The 22665-nt window shown below is 51.1% G+C and overlaps 2 protein-coding genes across 8 annotated transcripts in view; one reads left to right on the forward strand and one right to left on the reverse strand.

The window, feature by feature from the left end:
* KNOP1 (lysine rich nucleolar protein 1) overlaps positions 1-15431 on the forward strand; it is a 17430-nt gene extending 1999 nt beyond the window's left edge. Inside the window, exons 2-7 of one of the 5 annotated variants that reach the window (XR_003003200.1) lie at positions 819-1717; positions 3753-3821; positions 8724-8801; positions 11125-11647; positions 11755-11837; positions 14609-15431. Coding sequence is in view for 2 of the 5 variants with exons in the window: in XM_024744369.1 (XP_024600137.1) it covers positions 821-1717; positions 3753-3821; positions 8724-8801; positions 11125-11436 (1356 nt within the window). In the remaining 3 variants the exon portion in view is untranslated. Of the gene's footprint in view, positions 1-307; positions 335-818; positions 1718-3752; positions 3822-8723; positions 8802-11124 lie in introns of those variants that run through there. The other 4 variants (XR_003003198.1, XR_003003199.1, XM_024744370.1 and 1 more) reach the window with 4 other exon arrangements.
* A 766-nt stretch (positions 15432-16197) lies between these two features.
* The window catches only part of VPS35L (VPS35 endosomal protein sorting factor like), a 127812-nt gene continuing 121344 nt past the window's right edge, over positions 16198-22665 (reverse strand). For all 3 annotated transcript variants that reach the window (XM_024744179.1, XM_024744180.1, XM_024744181.1), the window contains 2 exons: positions 17458-17604; positions 16198-16758 (listed from right to left, as the gene is read on the reverse strand). In XM_024744179.1, coding sequence (XP_024599947.1) covers positions 16660-16758; positions 17458-17604 — 246 coding nt within the window. In that variant the 3' untranslated portion in view covers positions 16198-16659. The remainder of the gene's footprint in view (positions 16759-17457; positions 17605-22665) is intronic.

The raw sequence follows: 22665 nt of genomic DNA on the forward strand, positions 1-22665 counted from the left end.
GTTCGGTCCCTCTTTTATGGATAGGAAAACTCAGGCCCGGAGAAGCCAGTGCTGTGTGGCAAGAGTATGTGAGTCACCATTTGAATGCAGGCATCCTCAGCCCCAGCTGGGGCTCCTCACCATACCTTGCTGCTGCTCTCATTACTAGCCACATGGGAAGGTAATTAGAAGAGTAAGTCAGTGCAGGCGGGGGCACTTAATTTCCAGACGCAAAGCTGAAGCACTCTTTAGATGAAGCAAGGGAATGGATTAATTGTGTCACAGTTACTGCCTCTGGTGACAGTCAGCAAGAGGAGCTGACCTCAGGATTTCTGTCCCCTTCATCCAGTAAAAGGTAAGCCCTGGGGGCCGTGCCTGGCCTGTGGCTTGAGTGCAGTTGTGCCCTCAGTGGCTGGCACAGGGTACGTTTCTGGAGAGAAGACTAGGCTTAAGAGATTTGAGGAAGGGGGTTAGGAAGGGGAATCAATGATGTACCAAGCACTTTCCATGGATTATCGTTTATTCTTTCCAACAGCTCTTTGAGGAAGGAAGTGTTATCTCCCCCCATTTTCAGCTGGGGAAGTTAAGGCCCAGCGAGGATAGGTGATTGACTTAAGGTGAGGGAGCAGCTTGGGTTTCAACCCGGGGCTGTCAGGATTTAAACTCCATTCTGTTTCTTCGATCATATTTCCCTTTGCTCCACAGGAATCATGCCCATTTTCCCAGCCCCTAACCTTTCAGACCATCCACTCCAGGAAACGTGACTTTTGGTAATACCTAGTGGAATTGTACTCAGGGTGGCTTGGTATGGGGATAACTTGTACCATTTCTTTTTTCAGGAATGATCACTAAGACTCACAAAGGAGACCTGGGCCTTGGGCTCCCAGAGAAAAAGAAGAAGAAGAAGAAGAAGGTAGTTAAAGAACCAGAGACTCAATACTCGGTTTTAAACAGTGACAGTTATTTTGCGGAGGTTTGTCCCACAAGAGCCACATCACCCTTGAAGAATATGGTCCAAGAGCAGGCACCCGAAATGCCTCTAATGAAGAAAAAGAAGAAAAAGAAGGGTCACAGCACCGTCTGCAAGGAGCCCCTAGAACCTGAGACCATGTTACGTGCCAGACGGATTGAGCCATCTCCCAGCCTCAGGAAGCAGGCACTTGGTCCATCTGAGTCCCTTGGTAGGGAAAAGAAGAAGAAGAGAAAGTCCGTGTCCCCTGGCTCAAGGGTGAAGACTTCCCCAGACCCCAGGCAGGGCGAGGAGGTGACCAGAGTTGGCAAGAAGCTCAGAAAACACAAGAAGGAGAAGAAGGTGCAGGGAGCTACAGCCTTCTCAGCCAGGGACCCTTGGTTCTGTGAGGCCAGGGACGCTTTGTACACTTGCTCAGCTGGGAAAGGTGGCGTCCCTGAGCAGGCAGCCTCGGGACAGAAACGGAAGCAGGGGAGCCCCAGGGAGCACAACGTGAAGATGAAGAAGAAAAAGAAAACCCACCAGGAGGGAGATACCCCCCTGGGGCACCCTGAGCTCTCCAGGTCTGTGGAGAGCAGCCGTAGGAAAGGAAGTAAAAAGAAGTCAGTCAAAGTTGAAGCTCCAGATTACATCCCAATAGGAGATGACCCCAAGGCCCCTGTGAAGAAGAAAATGAAGTCCAAGAAAAAGGCAGACACTGAGGAGCCAGCTCTGAAGAGGAAGAGGAAGAGGCAGGAGAGCAGAGTAGCAGGAGAACCTTGGGAGGAGGTAGGCTTCCTTCAGAAGCACACTGTTTTGGGAGAATAGGGGTGGAAGTTGGGAGTGTGTGTGTGTGTGTGTGTGTGTGTGTGTACATGCATGCACACACACAGGCACTCAGCGTTTCAGCTGCCAGAGCCCTGATTAAACTGCCTTTAGTCAGAAAAGGGGATTTATCAACACATGTAACTAGAAGGTTTGAGAGCTATTACCTTCAGGTATAGCTGGATCCAGGTGCTAGTGTAATAGTCTCAATAATACAGGTATCCCTTGCTGTTGAAACTTTACCCAAGTTCTCACTATCTGCACTCAGTATCTGGATTAATTAGAATAAGCTTTTCAGATAAATCCCTCTCTTTCTGAACTCTTGCCACTTGCTATCTAAAGCTCAGGAACCAAATAGTTTGAGACAATATGATGTCCATAGCTATCTGCACTCAGGTTACACAGTTTAGGGATCAAATAGATTTAGATTGCAGGCGATGCCTGTGTGGCTTTCCCTAGCTCTGGACTTTGTATTTTTCCATGCTGGTTTTAATATCAGGTTCCTTCCCACCCCAACCCCGTGGTGAGATGGTCCCAGCAACTCCAGGCTTTCTTCATAGTAGTTAAGCCACCCCCAAAAGGAGAGGGGTGGCCCCTCCAAAACGATTACAGGGAAAGTCCCAGCACTGCTCTCCCAGATCTCAGTTGGGTCACAAACCAGAAGCCCAGATCTGAAGCCAGTGGGCAGGGGCTGAGGGTGTCAGTCCCGCTGTAACTCCACTGTCTGAACCAGGGGGAGCTGGTTTCTGAGAGGAATACCGGGGCCCTGTTACCAGGAGGAAGGGAGGGGATGGCAGCCTGGTGAAGACGGCAGAGATGTGCTCTCCACCCTGACGGGCTTCCTTGCCTGGGGAGGGGAGGGAGGAGGCGGGCTGAGCACTGGGACCTGGCAGGCAATGTGAGCGAACAGAGCCACCCAGGGCTCATCACAGGTGATGCGGGGTACCAGGCAGAGCACACCCGAAGCAAGGACGTGGCAGTTGTCACTGCTGAGGGACTATGGGAAAGTGGCCAACCTGAATCTTACTGTCAGATGGTCGCGCAGGGGCTGAGGCCACTGAGAGAGGGTGGCCCGGGAGAGCATGGCCCATGCAGGCCCAGCAAGGCTTCTGTGTGGGAGCTGAGATGTGTGAGGGGCTGGGGCCGCCTGTGCCGAGGGAGCGGCAGGTGCAGAGGCCCTGGGAGGAGCAAAGAGGCTGGCGTGGCAGGCGCTGGGCCAGCTGGGGTCCCGGCAGCCTGTGGACACCACAGGGGTCTGGATTTCCATGTAAATGAGATGGGGCCCCTGGAGGGTTCTGGGGAACGGGTGGTGTGGCCCAGTTGAGGTGGTTTTATTATTTTTTAATTGAGACGGCGTTGACATATAACATGATGTAAATTGAGGGTGTACCCGAGCTGCTGTGTGGAATGCACCAGTGCTGGGGGCGGGGAAGCTGAGTTAGAGCCTGTCCTGGTTGTCCAGGCAGGAGAGAAGGTACCAACCAGAACTCTGGAGCTGGGGGGCTGGGGTGGGGTATGGAACCGGGGGGATTCGGGTTTGCTGCAGGCCCTCAGCCCCACCTCTGCATTCCCTGGCCCTTGCCAGCCCCTCCACCCCACTGTCAATGGGAGCCTTGGCCTTTCTCCTTTTGCTGGTTTGGTGTCAGCCTGGGAAGTGAGGTGACGCCTGGCGGGAAAGGTTGTGCTCTAGGCCTGAGTCTGGAGACCTGGGTTAGTGTCAGCCCTGTCCCTGAGCTGTGGGGTAACCTCACGATAGTCACTTCATCTCTCTGAGCCTTAGTGCGTCCATCTGTCAGATAGGTCAGGGCCACAGTCTTCAGGACAGAATTGGGGAGAATCGTGGAAGAGACAGGATGGCAGGTGTTCTGTGGGCGATAGGGGTGGGCGTAGCGCTCCAGTCTTGAGTCTGTTCTGGACTCTGTTGCGATCTCATCCGGCTGGGCTGCCAGGGCAGAGGCCATCGTCCGCTTGAGCCTTACTCCTTCTGCCCTCTTTGCAGGAGCCAGACACGGACTTGGAGGTGGTGTTGGAAAAGAAGGGCAACATGGACGAGGCGCACATAGACCAGGTACGACTGGTCCTCGTCCTCCCAGGCATCTTCCCTTCCCCAGACGCACACTCACCTCCCGGCAGGCCATGAGATCCTGGTCCCAGAGGCATCAGGGACTCCAAAGGCAACGAGGCCAGCCTCTGCCGCCCCTCCAGTGGCGGGGAGCCTGTGGCCTCCCCTCCTCATAACCACTGCAGGGGGAAAGGGGACATGTCCCTGGACCTGCAGCCAGGCAGTGGGTACGTGCTCTGCCCGGCCCACGCATCACCACCTCCTGGCCTCCATTCAGGAGCATTTTTTTTGTGTGTGTCTTTTGCAACTTTAAATATAATTGACATACAAGAATCTGCACATATTTAAGGTGTACAATTCGATGAGTTTTGACATGTATGCATCCAGGAAACCAGCTAAACAATTAAGATGATGAACGTACCCATCATTTCCAAAAGTTTCCTTGTGCCCCTTTGTATTCCATCCCTTCCTTTCCCATCCCCAGGTAGCCACCGCTACTCTGTCGTAGCTTGCGTTTTCTAGAATTTGTATATAATTGGGATTATATAGTATGTGCTCTTTTTTAAACTGGCTTCTTTCACCTAGCATAATCATTCTGAGATTTATCTGTATTGTTGCATGTATCAATAATTTGTTCCTTGTTATTGGCTGTCCAATGTTTCTAGCATTATTTTGATGTTAAAAACGTTTTAGGGGCTTCCCTGGTGGCGCAGTGGTTGAGAGTCCACCTGCCGATGCAGGGAACACGGGTACGTGCCCCGGTCCGGGAAGATGCCACATGCCGCGGAGCGACTGGGCCCATGAGCCATGGCCGCTGAGCCTGCGCGTCCGGAGCCTGTGCTCCGCAGTGGGAGAGGCCACAGCAGTGAGAGGCCTGCGTACCGCAAAAACAACAACAACAAAAAAAAGTTTTAAATTCTCAATTGAATTGCCTAGGCACCTTTGTAAAAAATCAGTTGACCGTGTGTGTGTGGGGGGGGGGGGGGGGTGGGTCTGTTTTTAGACTCTTGTTGAGTTTCATTGATCTGTATGTCTATCTTTACCCTAATACTTCATTGTCTAGATTATTGTAACTATATAATGTCTTAAATTAGGTAGTATAAGTCTCTAGCATTTGTTCTTTTTTAAGTTGCTTTGGCTAGTTCAGGTCCTTTGCACTTCTGTATAAATTTTAAAATTACCTTGTTGGTTGCTACCAAAAACTGCTCCTGGGATTTTGATTAGGATTGCCTTGAATCTACAGACAAATTTGGGGAGGACTGACAACAGTATGAAGGCTTCTGATCCATAAACGTGGCATCTCTGTCCATTTATTTAGGTCTTTAGTTTCTCTCAGTATTGTTTTATAGTTTTCAGTGTACAGGTCATGCACGTCTTTTGTCAAATTTTCCTTAAGTATTTTATATTTTTGATGCTATTGTAAATAGTATTTCAGTTCAGTTTTTATTGTTGTATATATTGCTAGTATATAGAAATGCAGTTGTTGTACAGGAGCATTAGGAGAAGTTGTTCTCTTGTGGACCAGCTTCTGCTTCTGTCGTGCCCAGATCCTGTGTGGGAGCTGGACATTCTAGAATTGGGATATTTTTATGATCCTGGACCCCAAGGCCTATCAGGACAGCATAGTAACCGCATAGGTACAGCCTTGGGCCATTACTAATGAGGTTACTTTGGCAGTCACTGACCCCGGGACCCCCATGTAGGTAGCCGTGAAGACCAAACGAGGCCATTTGGGAGGCGCTGAGCAGGGGCCTGCCCGAGACCTGTGCTTTGTAAGTGGCAGCCGTTCACCTGCCAGCATCCTCACGCTGTGTCAGCCAGTAATTGCTGGACAGAAGCAACAGGGTGTGATGTGGGGACGGCCCGTGTCGTGGCCCTGCCACCTGCCGCTCCAGGAGAGAAACGAGGAGTGCTTGCAAGGCAGCCGACTACAAGGAGGGGGACCTCCAAGATGCTGCGAGGACGCTCCTAATGCCTTTGGGGTGTCGGGGGCCTCTCCCTGGAGGGGAGGGGCTCAGTAGGCTGCTGCTGACAGGGCCCAGTCCAGGGCCTGGCACACAGCGCAGGCCCCCCAGAACCAGGGGCTCCCCAGCCTCCTGCAGGTCCTCGTCGTTTGGTGACGGGGGCCCGGGCTGCAGCGGCTGGTAGGGAGGATGGAGGTGGGGCCCTGACCCGTCCAGGCCCAGCCCCTGCCCTGGGCGCCTCTCCCAGGTGTCCCACCGCTCACGGGGGCAAGGCCCACCAGCCACCTCTTTGCTTCTTATGAATTCGTGCCTATTAAATACCTCACGGTTTTAAAGAAAACTTCTGTTTTGGGTGACAGATAATCTCAATGTAAGTGAAGCTTTCTGCCCCAACTCTCCCTTTCTTTTTCTGGTAAAAAGTTCATTGTGTTAAAAAAAAAAAAAAAATAGTTGGGGGAAAGCAACCTGAAATCCTGCCACCCAGCGGTCTCCCACTTGTTTGGCGCCAGGGACCAGTTTCGCGACGGGGAGCAGCAGGTGAAGCTTCACTGGCGGCCGCTCACCTCCCGCGGACCGGGTGTTAGGGACCCCTGCTACCACCTAATAATAATCACTGTTAACCCTTGGTTGTTATATCCTTCTAGATCTTTCCTCTGTAACTGTGTATGTGTGATTTTAAAGCAGCGTACAGTCATGCTCTGTATACTGTTCTTTTCACTTTTTTCATTCAGCTGGTGAGCTGCTTTCCGCTTCAGTGAGAACACATCCACATTGTTCCCCGTCAGCAGCATGACTCTGACATAGGAATACACCATCATTTTCTCTCATCCCTACAGCTGCTCTTTGGATTTGTTTCATGCAGTTTCTTTTTTTTTTTAATGGCTGCGTTGGGTCTTTGTTGCTATGCGCGGACTTTCTCCAGTTGCGGCGTTGCGGTGCACGGGCTTCTCATTGCAGTGGCTTCTCTTGTTGCGGAGCATGGGCTCTAGGCATGCGGGCTTCAGTAGTTGTGGCATGTGGGCTTCAATAGCTGTGGCTCACAGGCTGTAGAGCACAGGCTCAGTAGTTGTGGCTCGCAGGCTCTAGAGTGCAGGCTCAGTAGTTGTGGCGCACGGGCTTAGTTGCTCCGCAGCATGTGGGATCTTCCCGGACCAGGGCTCGAACCCATGTCCCCTGCATTGGCAGGCAGATTCTTAACCACTGCGCCACCAGGGAAGTCCTGTTTTATGTAGTTTTGAACTATATGAATGGTCACCTCATTTCAGCCTGTGGTAGATTAGAAGAGAAGAGGAGGGGCCACAAACTGGGAGCAGCTAAAGTCACACCTGAACCCTTGGGCCCTAGAAGCTTCTGTATCAAACCACAGGGTCATTGGTGCGCTGTGGCCTTGAGCCTCTCTGGTAACGGTGTGTGAGGTGTCCCTGCTGTGTGCCGGGGACTCTCTGTCTTACGTTCTGCACCGCAGTTCATCGTGGGGCTGGGGGCTTTCTTACACCAACCAGCAATTCCCTGACACCACGCGGTGTCCTGCAGTTCAACTCAGTTTGACGCTGTCTATCTGGAGATAACGTCAGACTGCTCAGGTGAAGGACTCAGTCCCGCCAGACTGCTCCCCACCACTGTCCCCCGTTCAGACGCCAGTCTTAAGCCAGGTTGTCACCTGTGCTTCTGACCAACCAGCTACAGATCAGAGGTTCCAAAGACCTCCTCCTCAGCTTCAGTTAGTTTGCTAGAGTGGCTCACAGAACTCCGAGAAACATTTTACTTGCCAGATTACTGGTTTATTATGAAAGGATATAACTCAGGGACAGCCAGGTGGAAGAGACGCACGGGGCAGGGTGTGTGGGATGGAGCATGGAGCTTCCATGCCCTCTCCGAGAGCTCCACTCCCCAAATCTCCAGTGTTCACCAACCCAGAAGCGCTCCAAACCCTGACCTTTTGGGGTTTTGTGGAGACCTCATTACAGAGGCACAGTTGATTAAATCATTGGCCATTTGGTGGCTGAGCTCAATCTCCTCCTCCACTCCCCTCCCCAGAGGTCAGGACTGAAAGTTCCAACCCTCTCATCGGTGGTTGGTTCTCTTGGCAACCAGCCCCCATCTTCAGGTGCTTACAAAAGTCACCCAATTAACATAACAAAGGACGCTTTGATTGTTCCCTTCACTTAGGAAATTCCTAGGGATTTTGGAACTCTGTGCCAGGAATGGGGATGAGTTTATATATTTCTTGTCATATATTTCTTACTATAAACCACAGTATCACAGTTCTCTGTCTCCCATTTATCCTCCAAGGTAGCTGATATTTCCATCTCTTTGCAGATAAACAGACCACGGTACAGAAAGATTAATTGACCTCCACACAACTAGTTAATGGCAGTGGTAGGATTCAAACTAGCCTGTGCCTGACTCCAGAGCCTGTGTTCTTTCTAGAAGACGATGCTGTCAGCAAGAAAGTTAACTACAATATCTTCTGTACAGGCAGGGCTTTGGGCATGTGTTTTGAGAAAATTTCCACCCCAGGTGGCTCTTACAAACAGAAGAGGTTCTAATGCTAAAGGTGGAAAAGCCTCAGTGTCTAGGAAGAGTCATTCGTTTATTTGGCCGCACCACTCAGCGCACGGGGTTCCCTGACCAGGGATTGAACCACTCGGGCCCTGGCAGTGCGAGTGCCGAGTCCTAACCACTGGACCACCAGGGCAGTCCGCTGGAAGATTCATTCTTAAGGAATGGAAAAGAAGGGTGAATGAGGCCTGTGTGTTTTAGGCCAGGGGATTGCCCCTTACATGATTAGAGGGTATTTTTGACAGATGCCTCCCCCGGCCTGCAGCAGAACAAAGCTGCCCATCCCCCTCCAGTCCCCCGACCCCACCTCCTCTCTGTCCTGGGTGTGAAGCTCAAAACCGGCTGTCTAATTGCCCTCTTTCCTTTCCTTTCCCTTGCTCAGGTGAGGCGAAAGGCCTTGCAAGAAGAGATCGATCGTGAGTCGGGCAGGACAGAAGCTTCTGACACCAGGAAGCAGACGGTAAGTTTCACGCTGGGCTCCGCGAGGGGTCTCCTCCTCACCTTGCAGGGGCGGGAGACCAAGTCCATCTGGCCCCAAAGCAGCTCCCGCCCGCCAGCCAGCTCCCTGCTCCACAGAGCTCGTCCTGAGCTACTCTCCTTTCTTGGGAAGCGGGTGCTTGCCTCCCTCCTGGAGAGCTGGCCGCTTGAGCTAAGCAGCCTGGACCTTGTCTCTGGCTCTGGACGGGCAGGGTGTCCCAGTCATCAGTCGCTGGGGACACCTGATGGCGAGCTCTTTCCAGCAGTGGGTGGTACCCTGAGAAAGCTGCTGGGACAGGGGCGGGGGCAGAGGTGGCAGGCCTCTGGTCCAGTTGGAATGGGAAATTTCCAAACCAGGCCCCAGGAGGTGGCACGGGAGAGTGTATGGCATGGGGACCGCTAGGTCAGGCTGGAGAGGGATGGGAGGGTGCGGTGGGCAGGGCGGTGGGAACTGCTGGAGCGCATTTATGTGGGGCAGCGGGGACTGGGGTAGAGGAGAGGGCAGAGGGGAGAGAAGAGAACTTGTTAATAGACGTGGATTTGGGAGAGGGGGACAGAGGATCCAGATGACGGAAGGACTTGCTTCCTTGTAACACTGTCTTAAGCTTTCCTAGTGTAGCACAGAAAAGAACAGTTGCTTTGGATCAAAAGACCTGAGATCAGTTCCTGGCTCTGCCACCTTCTATAGTTATGAGACTTTAGCAAGTAACTTCCCTTCTTCGAGTTTCAGTTTCCACACCTGTAAAATGGGACTCATGCTCTGCCCCAGAGGGGTATGGAATGGGACTTTGTTATGTCATTCCTCTAGTGTCTCCTTTCTCTCCATCCTCTTGAACTGGGCAGAGCTGATAAGATTCCATGATTGAGTGAGGAAGGCCAGAAACAAGGCAGCGTCATCCAGAGCAGTGGCCCAGAGGCTATACCTGGAGGCACCTGACAGCAGGAGGGTGGTCCGGGGTCATAGGGGCTGGGATCTTCTGGGGATGCCTTAGGTGGCCCTGCCTTCGGGGACCTGGGGCCACCTGACTGCTCAGGCACATGGTGGGGATTTGAGACCGGGTCCCCTCTCAGTGGGTTGGTAGCCCAGTGAGAGCAGGCTCACGGGACTGGTCAGCCTCTGGCAGCTCTCTCCTCAGACCCAGTGTGGGGCTGTCAGAGGTGGCCTCTCCTTCTAGAAAGTGAAGGCTTGGGAAGCAGTTGTTAATGCCTGTACTGGGGGCACTGTGAAGCTCGGAGAGCTCGTCACCAGTTCTCTCAGGCCAGCTAGCTGTAGCAATGACTGGTTCTTACTGTTCTCCCAAAGCCGACCTAGAAATAAGTGCTAGGCTGGCTTTTGGCTCACAGGCGGAGAGTTCCCAGGCGGCACAGAGGTCAGCAATCCTGGTGGGGTGGGGTGGGTAGATGAGCAGTTTTCGAGGACTTAAAGCGAGCCAGGCGTCGGGCTCTGAGTTGTTGGTGTAAAACCTACTTTGAGCCTCAGTGAAGCCCCGTCGGGGGCTGTTACGCCCCCGTTTTATAGATGAGGACATTGAGGCTCAGGGGTTAAGGTACTTTACCCGGGTGACGCAGGCGGGACTCAATCCTGAGTCTTTGAAGTCACAGTCTTCATGGGGAGCTGGGTTTCTGGCCTCAGCCACAGACACGGGAGGGAAGGGAGTCTTCTCTTGGGCCACTGCTCTGAGGGGCTCTCTTGTATTTTCTCAAACATGGCCGACTCGTGCGTGGGTTGTAGAGTGCTCTGGGCATGAATCGGGGCCCCTGAGTTCCTGGGCTAGCTCAGCCTCCGACTCATGTGACCCTTCACCTCCCGGGGCCTCCACTCCTTTCCTGCTATGAAGTGCAGCGCTTCTGCGAAGAGAAATGCATTTCAGACTCTCGCTTGCCCTCTCCACCCTCCAAAGGACAGAAACCTTAGGCTGATGGATGAGTAGCCAGCTGGTGAGGTGTGTCGTACTGTCTGCCGTGAATTGGGGGAGAAGGAGTGAGGCAGACGGGCAGCTCAGTGTGAAGGGTGGGCTCTGGTGTGGGCCAGACCCGAGATGGAGTTCCAGCAGGGTTACCAAGTAGGCTTGTGCCCCCGGTCCAGCTGCAAACCTCCATTTCTTCATCAGGAGAGTGGGAACCAACAGTATTCCTCACAGGGCTCTGGTTGGAGTTAAGATAATCCACCGCTATGCCTGCGAGCACTGTGCCTGGTGCGCAGTAAGCCTTTGATCATGTGGATCCTCCCGGGCAAGGCTGGGGGCTGGGGAAAGGAAGATGCTTTGGAAGCCAGGAAAGTAACCACCTGTTTTCTCTTACCACAGGGAACTCAGTTTGGCCAATGGGATACTGCTGGCTTTGAAAATGAGGAACAGAAACTGAAATTTCTCAAACTCATGGGTGGCTTTAAAAATCTGTCCCCGTCATTCAGTCGCCCCGCTAACATGGTCGGCAGGCCCAACATGGCCCTCAGCAAGAAGATGGCCGACACCCTGCAGCGGAATCTACAGCAGGACTACGACCGGGCCTTGAGCTGGAAGCACAGCCGGAGGGCCGGCCTCGGCTTCTCCACGGCTCCGGACAGAATCTTTTATATTGACAGGAATGCATCCAAGTCAGTCAAGTTTGAAGATTAAGCTCTCCTGTCTTGTCCCCCAAAACGGTTCTGTTACGCAGATGAAAGCCATAGGACAGTTGTCTCCAGTCGAACTCCTGCAGAGACAAAGGACAACTATGTTGATGTGCTTGGACAAACTGGGGTGAGGGCAGCTCGTTTCAGGAACCAGGAGAACGTGGGAGTGGCTGAAACCTGTGTTCTGTGTGAAGCTTCCGTCCCTGTTGAAGACAGTGAGTATCAACAGCAGTAGCTCACACTCGTCTAGTGCTTACTGTGTGCCAGGCACATACGTGTCTCCCTTGCACTAATGTATTTAATCTTCATGATTCTGAAACAGGTGCTATTCTTATCCCCATCTTATAGATGAGGAAACTGAAGTTCAGGAATGAAGTAATAACATTGCCTGGGGTCACCCAACCAGTAAGTGCCAAGTGTACTTTTGTGCCCCAAGACCGATGTCACTGTTCACCACACTGAATGTCCCGTCTAGGGAATTTCACCCAGAATACTCATTGGGGATTAAAATGTCTCAACTGAGGAAACAGCAGCTTTTTACATGCCTAATACTCAAACAGGAAGCAGGATTAATGTAAACGGGGAGAAGCAAGCTCATTTTCCCTCCCCCTTCTTGGAGTAGCCACAGGCAAAGAGGCGTCTGGATTGCCACCAGGCAGATGCGGCTGAGCTTCCTCTGCTGCTGGGAAGTGTGCCTCTGAACCCATCTTGCCTTTTGCGTCTGCCGTCCTTCCATCCCCAGTGGCAAGCTTGCATTTCATCTTTCTGCTTTGACTGCATTCTGAACAGGCGTTTTAGAGAGCAGGTGGTTAGTCCTCCACGTGAGCCGAAGGCACATTAATTCCCAGGGATGCGTTTATTGGATTCTTTTTTTTTTTTGCTGTACGCGGGCCTCTCACTGTTGTGGCCTCTCCCGTTGCGGAGCACAGGCTCCAGACGCGCAGGCTCAGCGGCCATGGCTCACGGGCCCAGCCGCTCCGAGGCATGTGGGATCTTCCCGGACCGGGGCACGAACCCGTGTCCCCTGCATCAGCAGGCGGACTCTCAACCACTGCGCCACCAGGGAAGCCCTATTGGATTCTTTTCAATCACGAGGAGGAGAATCCCAGGCGACTTCCCTGGAGGAGGTCGAATGCCGGAGGCGCAGACGTGGGGATGACAGGGCGTTGCCTCGTCAGCCTGGGATCAGCGTTTCCAAGCCTTGAGGCTACGGCCAGCCTCCCAAAGCTCCGGGTATAGCCACCCGAGTGACGTGACCACCTTCTCTGCATTCACCTAGCATTTTGCTTCCTAAAATATCAGTTCTCATTGGGCCTTTTTCACACCACTTGGCTTGAACTCCTGCTACAGACATCCTGTCTCAGGCAGGCCTGGACAGCCAGGAAATTCAGTCTCTCACGTGGCAGGGAGTCCTGTCCTGTTGTAGGGGGTTGATTCAGCTTCCCATGAAGGAAACGAATGTTTCCTCTCTGCTCCGTCATCCTCGGTGTTGGCTTCATCAGGCTGGTGGAAAGATGGCTGTAGCAGTTCCAGGCAGCGTATCAAGACACTAGACTATTACAGAGGAAGAAGAAAAACCTTGTGGTTCAAGGAAACTTACAGAAGCCCTTTTGTCATAACTCATTGCCCAGCAGTGGGTCATGTACCCATTCTTGAGCCAGCCCCTGGCATGTGGAGGGAGACTCTCAGGCCAGTCAGGAAGGAAGACTGAGGTTCGGGTGCTGGTGAGATGAACATGGGTCCACTACTGCCCCATGGGGCAGAGGTGAGGCAGGCCTGCCTGGGCCCTGACCAGCAAGCATCGGCTAGGTCTAGAGTCCTACAAAGTCTGTGTTAGCAGTGATTCAGGTGGGCCACTTCCCTCAGAAGGTGAACTTGGCCTTTCACGGATTCCACCTTGAGATGCGTAACGGAAGAGGCCTACACGGGAAGATTCTGCATTTGAGTTAGCTCTTCAGGGCACATCCCATTCCGACAGGGGAATAAATCTTTCCCAGTCTTGATCCACACTACAGGAACTTGCCCAGTGTAAAAGGAACCAACCACTGCTTCTCTAATCGTTTTTATTTTGCTGAGAGATCACACTACAGTTTGGGCCTGCTCAGCCATCTACCGGGTGCTTCCGGAGAGTGGCTGAGCGATTGTCCCTGACCTATCCCCACAGTGGTAGCTCTCATTAGGGTGTGGTGGTCAGGCCTTTCCCCTCTTACTGTTCAGTATCTTCAGTCTGTGTGTGATAGGATTTGACTTTCTAGCTCAGTGTGGCTGAATGAGTTCCACTTGGCTTGGGAAGGTTTATTAAAGTCTGTTCCTGAAGCAGGGTCTAAGCAGAGAAGGCTGGGCAGCCAAGACGGCAGGATGCCAAGTGTCCTCAGATTGAACTTAGCCTTGTCTCGGCTGCTCTCATAGGTGCAGACCACTGTTGCTCTAGTGACAGCTCCTGCCCTGCAGTTAGCTGGGCCTCCGTCCTTTTGTAAATTAAACAACATTGTCTTGAGTCACCTATCCCCCTTTTTCCCCATGTCCTGGGCCCTCCTCAAGCTGTCTGCAAGTTTCTGCGGTGTGATTTCCCATGTTGTTCCTCATTTGTTGACTCCATGTAGCACACAGCCCGTCTCCACTGGAACAAGGCGGGTTTTGGATTTTTACTCAGAATCTGGGAGAGGTGGGTGGGAGGTCTGGTATTTAAGCACAGCCAAGGTCTTAGCTGAATATGTAACAACCGTGTTCTTGAACTTGTCGGCTGTTTCTCCCTTGGGGGTTGCTCACTGACTGACCCTCCTCCTATGGCAAGGTCCTTCCCTCCTTATAACTGCCTTTATCCAGCCGTTCCCCAGACCTCGTGATTCTTAACCACTTTTTTATTCCTTGGGGTGATTCCTGCTGTTTTGCCTTAGCCCACTAGGCCCCTCCCTGAGGCCACCTTTCCGTAACTAGACTGGCCCATCAAAAGTATTTGCCAGATAGACACAGTTCTCCCCTTAAAAATTGTGTGTTCAGCTCTGCAAACTTAGAACTGTTCAGGTTTGTGGTTGGAATAATGCCCCCATGCCCCCCGCCTCCCGTCCAAGTCCTAATCATTGGAACCTGTTAATATGTTGTGATACAAAACAAAAGGGAGTTTAAGGTAGCAGATGGAATTAAGTTTGCTAATCGGCTGACCTTAATATGATTAGACTGGGCCTACCCAGATAATCCAGGATTAGAAGAGGGGACAGAAGAGTCAAGAGACTTGCAAGAAACACTCAACAAGCTGTCACTAGTTTGAAGATGAAGGGACCACCAGCCAAGGAATGCAGGTGGCCTCTAGAAGCTGGAAAAGGCAAGAAAACTGATTCTCGAGACCCTAGAGCCTCCAGAAGGAATACAGCCCAGCTGACACCTTCACTTTGAAGGTAAGCCCACTAGACTTCAGACCAGTAGAGCTGTAAGGTAGTAAAATTGTGACGTTTTAAGCCACTAAGTTTGTAGTAATTTAAAGCAGCAATAGAAAATTAATACAGGCCCCATGCAGAAGTTTTTCTTACTTCACCTTATTTCCTAAGTTTTTTTCGTTTATTTTGTGTGTTGTTGTCCCATCACCCTTCATGTAGTAGTAGCAGTAGATTTCATCTCGTGTAGGCCATGGTCTTCAGAGACTGGCTAATTGATTCAGTAACAGGCTGAGGAAACCACACAAGAACACAGAAAATCTAAGCTTCCACCTGGGCCAGGTAACATACGGTTCAGAGGCTGCTTTGGTGTAACGGATACCTGACCGAACGTGAAAGTCCAGGTCCAGGTTAATGGAAGAGCATTAGGAATTCACTGACTCAGGCTTGGGCGCTGATGCTGTCTGATGTGTACAGCCTCAAAGTAGACGACTTAGAAGTGCATAATTTGTAAATTTGCCAATTGATTTTCATTTGAATAGTATCATATAGTAAAAGTGGTTTAGGAAGTAATTTTAATGAAAATAATTTTGTGAAATAAAGGCCACTTGGGAACATTTGAGCAACACCACTGTGCTTTCTGAATGTCTGTTATGTTCAGCTGAGGTGCGTTCTTCAGTACACGCTGTTCCTTAACGGAGGCCGTTTTCTCGTGGGGTTCACTATTAAGCCAGCCGGAAAATCCATAGCATATTCTTGGTCCCAAGCTATTCAATTAAAACATGCTACTTTTACTGTGTGAACTGTCATCAGGCTTCTCACAGGGTAGAGGTAAAATGTAGTCCGTCTACACTCAGTGTATACCTTCCAAAAGTACAGAGTTTGGGGGCACTTTTATTTTATTTTATTTTTTTTGCGGTACGTGGGCCTCTCACTGTTGTGGCCTCTCCCGTTGCGGAGCTCAGGCTCCGGACGCGCAGGCCCAGTGGCCGTGGCTCACGGGCCCAGCCACTCCGCGGCATGTGGGATCTTCCCGGACCGGGGCATGAACCCGTGTCCCCTGCATCGGCAGGCGGACTCTCAACCACTGCGCCACCAGGGAAGCCCCTGGGGGCACTTTTAATCCACAGCTTGGATGCATTTTCCTGCACAAGGGGTTCTAGGCTGTGAGTCACCACCACCATCAGTATTAATGCTCTTACTGATTCAGAATGTCAGTGGAAGCTCATTAGTGGTAATACAAGAATGAGATTCCGCCAAACTGATAAAAAAGTAGACAGAATCATATGCTGTTTAGGGTGATGGCTGCAAGAAAACCAGGCGGTATGTTTAGACACATTCTCTTCCGGATGAGAGTCAACTGTAATTAAATGAACAGTCATGAACATAAGTGTTCCTTCAGGAGGTTTATTCAGTTACAGTATATTTTCCATCGAAGCCACAGGGAATCTCAGATTTGACCTCACTTTCTCCTTTAATCCACCAGCATATTCTAAATCCAATCAAGAGCTGATTTTGATATAAAGCAAATTAGGGAAAGGGCACAGTGGGTCTGTCAAAGTGGACTGCTTTTCAAGGTTCTTTTTCCAATTAAAAAACACCTTCCAGAAAGGAAAGATGTTACTTGCATTCTTCAGTTTTTCCCTAAAGGCCCATCTGAAGGCCACCTGTGCAAAGAAACACTAAGATGCTGTGCTCAGTGAGCAGGAGTGGATTCGAATGCTCTGACAGCTCCCGCTTGTTCACTTCACTGGCAGAATAATCTAGTAGAGAAGCCAATCTGTACGTGTGTAAAAATAAAAACAAAAACGCAAAACAGGTCTTTCTGGACTTGGCACCAGAGCCCCTACGTAGGGTCAGGTCCTCGTCTGCAGAGGGAGCCTGAGGGCCAGCTCGGTCAGATGCCCCATGTCTGGGTGTTTGCCTCGCTTCTTGATGTATTCCAGAGTTTTCACCTAGGAGGAAAGAGAAAGACTCATCTCCTTTCTGGTTCATAACTCTCAAGGCTCCAACAAATCAGCCATATCGGGAGCTCTGGCTTTTTTCTTAGCAGAGAAGGGAGGGGAAGAAACCAGTTTTTAAATAAGACTTCTTAGATTATAGCTTGCTCTTAAAATCACCAGGAATGACTGGTGTTTTCATACATGTGGTTTTTATTCAGAGGGAATTAATTCTTAATACTACTCAGTGGTCCCTTGGTTCCAGGACCAAACTGAGGATACCGAATCCCTTATAGAAAATGGTGTAGTATTTGCATATCACCTACATACCTCCCCCTGTATATTTAAATCATCTCTAGATGACTTATAACACCTAATACAATGTAAATGCTATGTAAATAGTTGCTGATAGGTGGCAAATGCAGGTTTTGCTTCTTGGAAGTTTCTGGAATTTTTTTTCCCCCCTGAATATTTTTGATCTGTGGTTGGTTGAATCTGAGGATGCCAAACTTGCAGATACGGAGAGCCATCTGTACTTTGTAGGGCCTGGCACCTTTCTGGAAGGGGAGACTGGGGCTGTTTGATGTCCAGGCCCTGATGTTGTGTTGAGGCCACTTGTGCCTGGCCAGTGGGCTTGCGTCACTCGCCAGGACAGCCGTGCCTGGTGGGCGTTGTGAGGGCCCCCCACTCCCCCCACCCCTCCCCTCGCCTTACCATGGTCCTGGTGTCCGCACAGCCGTGCCTCTGTGCCAGGTGCCACAGGTTGACGGACAGCTGGTTGAGCCTGTTACTGCGCAGGTCCCCATGGGCCAAGATGCTGTTAAAGAAGGAAAGGCCCAACGAGCTCTGGCGCTTTAGGGCCTGATACAGAAAAAAGAGGTTACTATCTGGCACTGGGGCTCAGGCCCAGCCCAGTGTTGACGCTGCCAGGGGTTCCAAGGCCAGCTCTACCACGGATCTTCTGGAGGGCGAGCTGCTTAACCTCCCCGGGTTACCCCAGCACTGAAAGGCCGTCTTGCATTAATGCAAGTACAGGAGTAAACTGAACGGTAAGATACGTCTCTTACAGACGTGTCCTCAAGCCACCCAAAGTTTCAGTCACTATTCCCACCCTCTGGGTGCTGGTAATAAAGACCAAAGACAGCTCCCCGTGAATAATGCTCCCCAGTGCCTGGTGCCCATGCCCAGCTTTTATAGGAACCATTAGGTATTCTTCACACCAGATCATTCCTCCTTTGCTCAGTGACCTGATGTGAAAGGTACTCTCAAACAAGTAAAGCCTAACCAAAATGTCAGAGTAGACCAAACCTGAACCCCAGCTTTGAATGGTAAAGACAGAAGGGAAATTAAATCTCCAAAATGCAACAGGCCCAGGAGAAAAGATACCAGCTCCCCAAGGTAAACAAAGGCACCTGGGAAGGCCCAAGTCAGCAGGTGGGCCTGAGCAGGGGACCAGGTCAGATCACACATCTGTGTGGGTCCTGGAGAGCTGACGCCCGGACCCTTGCTGGGTGCTCTTGGCTGGCGCTGCAGACGTCAGTGCTGCCAGGAGCCTTGAGTGTCTGCTTTGCTCCTTGGCAGCTAGTGGGTATGGGGTCCTTACACTGTGACAGGTATGAGCTCTGTGCTTTACCCAGCTCACCTTGTTTAATCTTCACAACTCTAGGTAGGCAGGATTTTAGAGCTGGATCCCAAATCCTGGTTATCCAAACACTAATCTAGGTGCTACTGTGAAGGGACTTCGCAGGTGTGATTAAGGTTATGGACCTTAGGGAGATAATCCTGGATTATCTGGGTGGGCCCAATCTAATCACTTGAGCCCTAGAAAGCAGAGAAATTTTTCAGGCTAGAGTCAGAGACAAGTAGCAGAAGTTCAGGCTAGAGTCAGAGACAAGTAGCAGAAGAGGAAAGCAAAGGAAAGATGACGCAGAAGGGGAGACCAGAAAGATTTGAAGCATGAGAAGGACACAACCCACCACTGCTGGCTTTCAAGATGGTAGAAGGGGGCCAAGAGCTAAGAAATGCAGGCGGCTTCTAGAAGCTGAGAACAACCCTCAGCCAACAGGCAGCAAGGAAACAGGACCTCAGTCCTACACCGTATGGAACTGAAGTGGCCAACTCAAGTAAGCTGGCAGGTGGATTTTTCCCAGTGCCTCCTGGTAAGAGCCCAGCCACTCAACACCTTGACTTTGGCTTTGTGAAACCAGGAGCAGAGAAACGGGCCCAGCCAGCACCAACTTCTGACTTACCAAACTGGTGAGATAACAAATGGGGGTTGTTTTAAGTTTGTGGTGACTTAAAGCTGTAACAGGAAACCAGTACGCTCCCATTTTGCTGATGAGGTCAGGAACTTGCTCAAGGACCACAGCCAGCAAGTGCAGAGTGAGGATTTGAGCTCCAGTCGTTCAGTTCTGGAGCCTGTGCTGGTACCCACACCCTCCCGTGTCCGCCCCAGTTTACAAGATGTTCCCATAGACCCATGGTTAACATCACATTAGGCATCCAAATTCTGAAGAAGCTAACAGATTTGCCCAGTGCAGCTACACAGTTTTATCCAGGGAAATAGGAACGATTTGATGTGGTTTAGACCAATACATATTTTTTTTCCTGCTTTTTTCAAACAACCTACTAACTGTCTATCTGTCCATGCATCCTTCCATGTGTGGAGCCCATAGAGCAGCAGACTACGCTAACTGCGGAGCCAACTTTGTTACCCCCTCCTGCTGCCCTCTCCCAAGTGAGGATTTAAAGTCTTCTAGTGGAGAAAAAAACAATGCAATAAAACTGCCAAGGAGCAGCTAAGAATGCAGTTGGGTGACAGTGGCTGAGTGACGACAGTGAAGAGACTCAAGCCCCCTAAATCGAGCCTGCCTGGACAACAGTCGGGACCAGGTGACCGTCACAGAAGCAGCTGGGCCGACTGAACAGCACTGCTGTCACGGAGCGGGGTCACGCTGTCGGGTCCCAAGCCTGCAGGCACAAGGAGGGAAGGCTGGTAGACTCTAACTGGCTGGCAACTTCCTGCTTTGGGTTCCTTTGTTTAATCAGACAGTGAGCTCTGCCCCAGTCAGGAACGCGGCAGAGACCATCCAGTGGGTTCCAGCCCATCCTGCTCACCTTTTCAGCTGGCTCTCATCTGATGCCTGGGCCCTGGTTTCTGCTCAGACCTAGAGGACCAAGCTAACAGAAAACTCTCAAATCCAACTATAAGAGTCTCCCAAGAGAGGCCCTTTAACTACATTTCTTTGAAGCAAGGGAGAGTTTTTAAAAGTCAAACAAGTAAGACAGTATCTTACTGGTTACTTCTCTATTCTGTATCTTCTCAAGCATTTTACAATAAAAGCCCAGTTCGCATGTGTTTTAAATGCACAGCCGATTAAAAATGAGATCATTAGAGACGGGTCTGGGGATGAGCAGGCCAGAGCAGGCAGGCGGCCGACGTGCAGAGACCCAGGAAACCGTGAACACATTATGAGAGACCAAACCAGGGCCTCCAGCCCCTCCTCTCCCTACAGAGGTTTTAAATAGAAGAGCTTCTTTTGTTTCTTTTCCTAGGGGAATTGTCATTTGCAGGAAGTTGTAACCGTCTGGCATGGTTCCCAGCCTCACCACACCCAAACAAACAGCTTCATAAAGCTCATGACTAGGGCAGGGCTGGCTCCTTCACGTGCATCTAGAGGACAATTTTGGAAGCAGGGCTGATACCAGCGCTGAGAGATGAGACACTCAGCTCGGGCACCAGCGTTGGGCTTTCACAGCGCCCAGCTTGGCTCCACAGCAGGTGGAGAGAGGTCTGAGTGCTCCAGGCTCTAGAGGCCTCCCCTCCCACTGCCGCCTCTGCCGAATCTCACAGCATGCTGTTAAAGTGAAGGATGACATGTTCCGTCTTAGCTCAGTCCACCCATATTTTTTCTAATAAATGTGCATATATGGGCAGACATTTTCAGTGAGAGTCCCTGGTATTTATGTGAGTTGAAATGTACTTCAGAAACTTTCCAGCCCTGCTATTTCAGAATTATTTCAGAGTCCTTATCACAGTCAATGCCTCCTCCCCCAAGAGAAAGAGACAAATGTTAAAACAGTTCCAAATTATATGGTTCTGGGCTCTATTTTTGTTGTGAGCCTGGAGGTCCTAGACTGTGGTCGTTTATGCTGTCAGCAGCCACCTCTGATTAGACCCAGCCTGTCCTGTCAGAGTGAAGAAATGCATTTTCAAGCCCCGGGGCACATGTTTCTTGGGCACCACGTGTCAAACACACAGCCCTGCTCTGGCAAGAAGCTAGAGCCAGAGCCCTTGGCTGTAGGGATCAGGGAAGGTGCTAAGAATCCTTCACAGCAGGGGAGTGACCAGTGCAAGCTGAAGGTGAAGGACTCCATTTCTCCTGCAGCGTAATGAGGGCTCTCTCCTGAAAGCTGCCTACCGCAGAGACGAAGTTTACAGGCTTTCAAAAAAGGCCTTTCAGTTGGAGGAGGGGTTATCTCTTCTAGCACTAACTGGTTTGATAAACCAGTTCCTGAAGAAATTGGGGTTCTGATGTTGCCCCCTCCACTGACAGCCAGTGCCCTCCAAGCATCAACTCCCCAGCATTCTACAGCCCTGCACCCAGGGGGCCCCAGGGTCACTGGGACCCACCCACAATCCTCCCTCCCTAGAGAGGGCGCTGGGAGGCACTTGGGGCCCCCAGGGCAGCAGTGGTTCCGTGTTTTCCATCTGCCTTTTGGCCTACTAACCTTAACTCTGTGTGCAGTGCCCCTGACCTCAGCAGTGGCCACTGGGCAATGGAGTCTGGAAAAAATCCCACTCTCTCCAGGACCTGCTTGAATACCCTGGGGAGAACGGGAACGCGGGACATACATGTATGTTGCATGTGTGTGTGTGTGCATGCAGGCGCACCCACAGCTATAGAATGTTCTCATGGTTTCTGTGGTGGGGTGGGGAAGGGGCGAAAGCCAATGGTGGCATTCTGTACAGTCCTGGAAGTGAGTAAGAATTAAAAGTCCAGTTTGATCTTATTTTGTCTTCAAAGGATTTAGTGGGGTGGGGAGTAGAGAAGCAAATCCTAAAAACGTGAGACTTGAGGTTTGGGAAGGAGGAGCTGGGGAAGTGTGTGGGCAGGAAGGGGAGGGCTGGAAAGCCACTGGGAACCCTGCAGTCTGAAATCTGTCCTGGGTTTGGGAAAGGGAATTGGAGAGGGTGGGGGGTGAGTGGCAGTGAGAGAAGACAGAAATCTGCCAACATGAGATCAGGAATGAGCTGTCAGTATGTGGAGTAGGGAAGAGCAAGACTGGGGGTGTGGGGCAGACACGGAGGCAGAAGCCTGACAGGAGCTGCCCCAGGGGAAGGACGCAGAGAAAGGTCAGGCACTGGCTTTGACTCCAGAGTCACTGCCAACCTCCCCACCCTGATTACACAGCAGGAATCAGCCTTAACGCAATGTCCACCAAGCCTGAGACAGAGCTTCTGGGATCCAACTGTCACCCACATGTTTGAGCTGACGCTGCAAAAATGGAGTAACTGGGGAAGGGTACCAGGTAGTTATTTAGATCGTACTATAATTTGGAAATTATTTTGAAATCAGTCAACCATCTATCTATAATATGGAGAATATGGGAAAAACTGCTCTGAAAAGGCAACGACGCAACATCTGATAAAGGAATATATTCTGTGGATCAGAGCATGGGTTCTAGAAGATTGCCTTGACCACATTCCATAGCTACCACTCTAGGATTCAGTTTCCTCATCTGGCAAGTGTAAAGGGATAACAGCTGTTCCCACTCATGGGACTGTTGTGAGATGAAACCACACACGCAGAGTTCTCCACACTACACTTAGTATGAGAAAGGCTGGGATGGGAATTTCCTGGCTGTCCAATGGTTAGGACTCCGAGCTTTCACTGCCAAAGGCCCGGGTTCAATCCCTGG

Source organism: Neophocaena asiaeorientalis, unplaced genomic scaffold (genome assembly GCF_003031525.2).
Source record: "Neophocaena asiaeorientalis asiaeorientalis breed wild unplaced genomic scaffold, Neophocaena_asiaeorientalis_V1.1 scaffold91, whole genome shotgun sequence".
Lineage (NCBI taxonomy): Eukaryota > Metazoa > Chordata > Mammalia > Artiodactyla > Phocoenidae > Neophocaena > Neophocaena asiaeorientalis.